Source organism: Propithecus coquereli, unplaced genomic scaffold (assembly GCF_000956105.1).
Source record: "Propithecus coquereli isolate 6110/MARCELLA unplaced genomic scaffold, Pcoq_1.0 Scaffold123, whole genome shotgun sequence".
NCBI lineage: Eukaryota > Metazoa > Chordata > Mammalia > Primates > Indriidae > Propithecus > Propithecus coquereli.
The window spans coordinates 4,451,474-4,453,147 of record NW_012136414.1 but is presented as its reverse complement, the minus strand read 5'-3'; the positions used below and the strand labels follow the sequence as shown (position 1 = coordinate 4,453,147).

Below are 1,674 nucleotides of genomic sequence, written 5' to 3'. Positions count from 1 at the left end.
CCATGTTATCTCTTGGATAGCATTATAAATGTATTATCTTTTGAATAACAAAACAAGTTCTTTTATTCAACCTTATCTTACACATTTTTGGATGTGGCAGACAAGGCTATCCTTGTTTACATACTTACTTTGATGTTCTATTATTTTTACAATTCATCTTGTATTTATCAAACTTCATGATCAACTGGTTTGTGTCAAAACAGTTTTAGAACTAGGAATGCAAAGATAAAAACACTGTGCCTGTCCACAAGGGACTCACAATCTGGGTATGAAGAAATAAAAATTAACTTCACTATAATAGAACTGATGTGGTCTGAACTTTGAAGAACAAGTTTTTGCCACCAGGAGATTAAAGAGAGGGGGGAATAAAAGGAAAATCTTTTATTATTGAGGTCAATGTTGAACAGATAAAGTTGAAAGTTGAAACTCTAACAACAAATAGAAAACCCCCAAAAGATGTTATGTATTTATTCAATGTTCCCCTCCCCCAAGTCAAAATTCAATCAAATGAAGTTGCCTGGGAGAAGTACTGCAATTGGTTTGAAAACTGAATTTCCATTTCATGATAGAAAGGGTAAAATGTTTAGTGTTGGACTGGCATAGAAGAATAAGGCATACAAATTTATATTAATGAAATAAAAAGCATGTTTTATAAAGATTAATTCATATGTTTCAAACTTTCTTTAAGTTTCTTCTTTTATGTGCACTCATTTAGTACCCATGTATTCTATAAACCAATTTTAACAATTGAAAGGTTTTTAATCTTTAGTTTGGCTTTTCCTTAAAAAATGAACACATGAAACTCTTTAAGACAAAAGCAATACAATATACATTAAACTTCTGTATTTCAAAGGTTAATTGGAATAAATCACAAATTTAAGCCAACTTGCCATCTTCATGTCGGAGGTACTGGTTTCCGCCTCTGTCTCTAGCTAAGGACCATGCCTCTCCTTCATCACTCTCACAGAACTCTACCATGCTGTTCTTATCCAGCTGCACCCATGTACCTTCAGAATTGGTTACCTGGCACATAACAAAAAGCACGATTGATTGGCTTGATTCTTTCAGGGCACTCAGTCTGAAAAGCAGTAAAAAGCTTAAGTGCTTGAATAGTGTAATCATTCCAATTCATTTCTACCATGAAATTAGTTTCTGAAATTAAGACCACAGCCTGAGGTAAGACAGAAATCAATAAAAAGTTCTGTAAAATACTGCTTATTTATGAATTTGGTTAACATAATAATTTTTAAACCACAAAGATAATCCCTAAATAATTTTAAGCATTACCCAAAAACATATGGCTTTTCTTGCTGTTGTTGTTAGCATCTAAAATGTCCTAAGACAGCATACTTGCTATTTAGGTTGACAGTACCTATAATGCAACTTGAGACTGACCCTTACTGAGAAATAGCATGACACACTACATCTTCAAGCTTATCAGCTGAGGCAAATGCCACAATAGCCTAAAGAGTAATTTTATTTGCTCAGGACTTCAGTGAGACCTATGAATGGGAACAAAGAAATGAAACTCTTTGTATATGATCACATCTCCATACTGATCACATAAAATATCTTAAGTGCTGATAATCCATGATGGTCTAGTACATTTGTGATAATGAAAAGATATATGCAAATACCAAACATTTATATATACAATACAAATCATTTCTTAAT

At 32.6% G+C, this 1,674-nt stretch overlaps 1 protein-coding gene across 1 annotated transcript in view; it reads right to left on the bottom strand.

Moving 5' to 3' along the window:
• MYCBP2 (MYC binding protein 2, E3 ubiquitin protein ligase) overlaps positions 1–1,674 on the bottom strand; it is a 279,976-nt gene that overhangs the window by 75,790 nt on the left and 202,512 nt on the right. Inside the window, exon 52 of the mRNA XM_012637759.1 lies at positions 891–1,023. Within this exon, the coding sequence (XP_012493213.1) occupies positions 891–1,023 (133 nt within the window). The remainder of the gene's footprint in view (positions 1–890; positions 1,024–1,674) is intronic.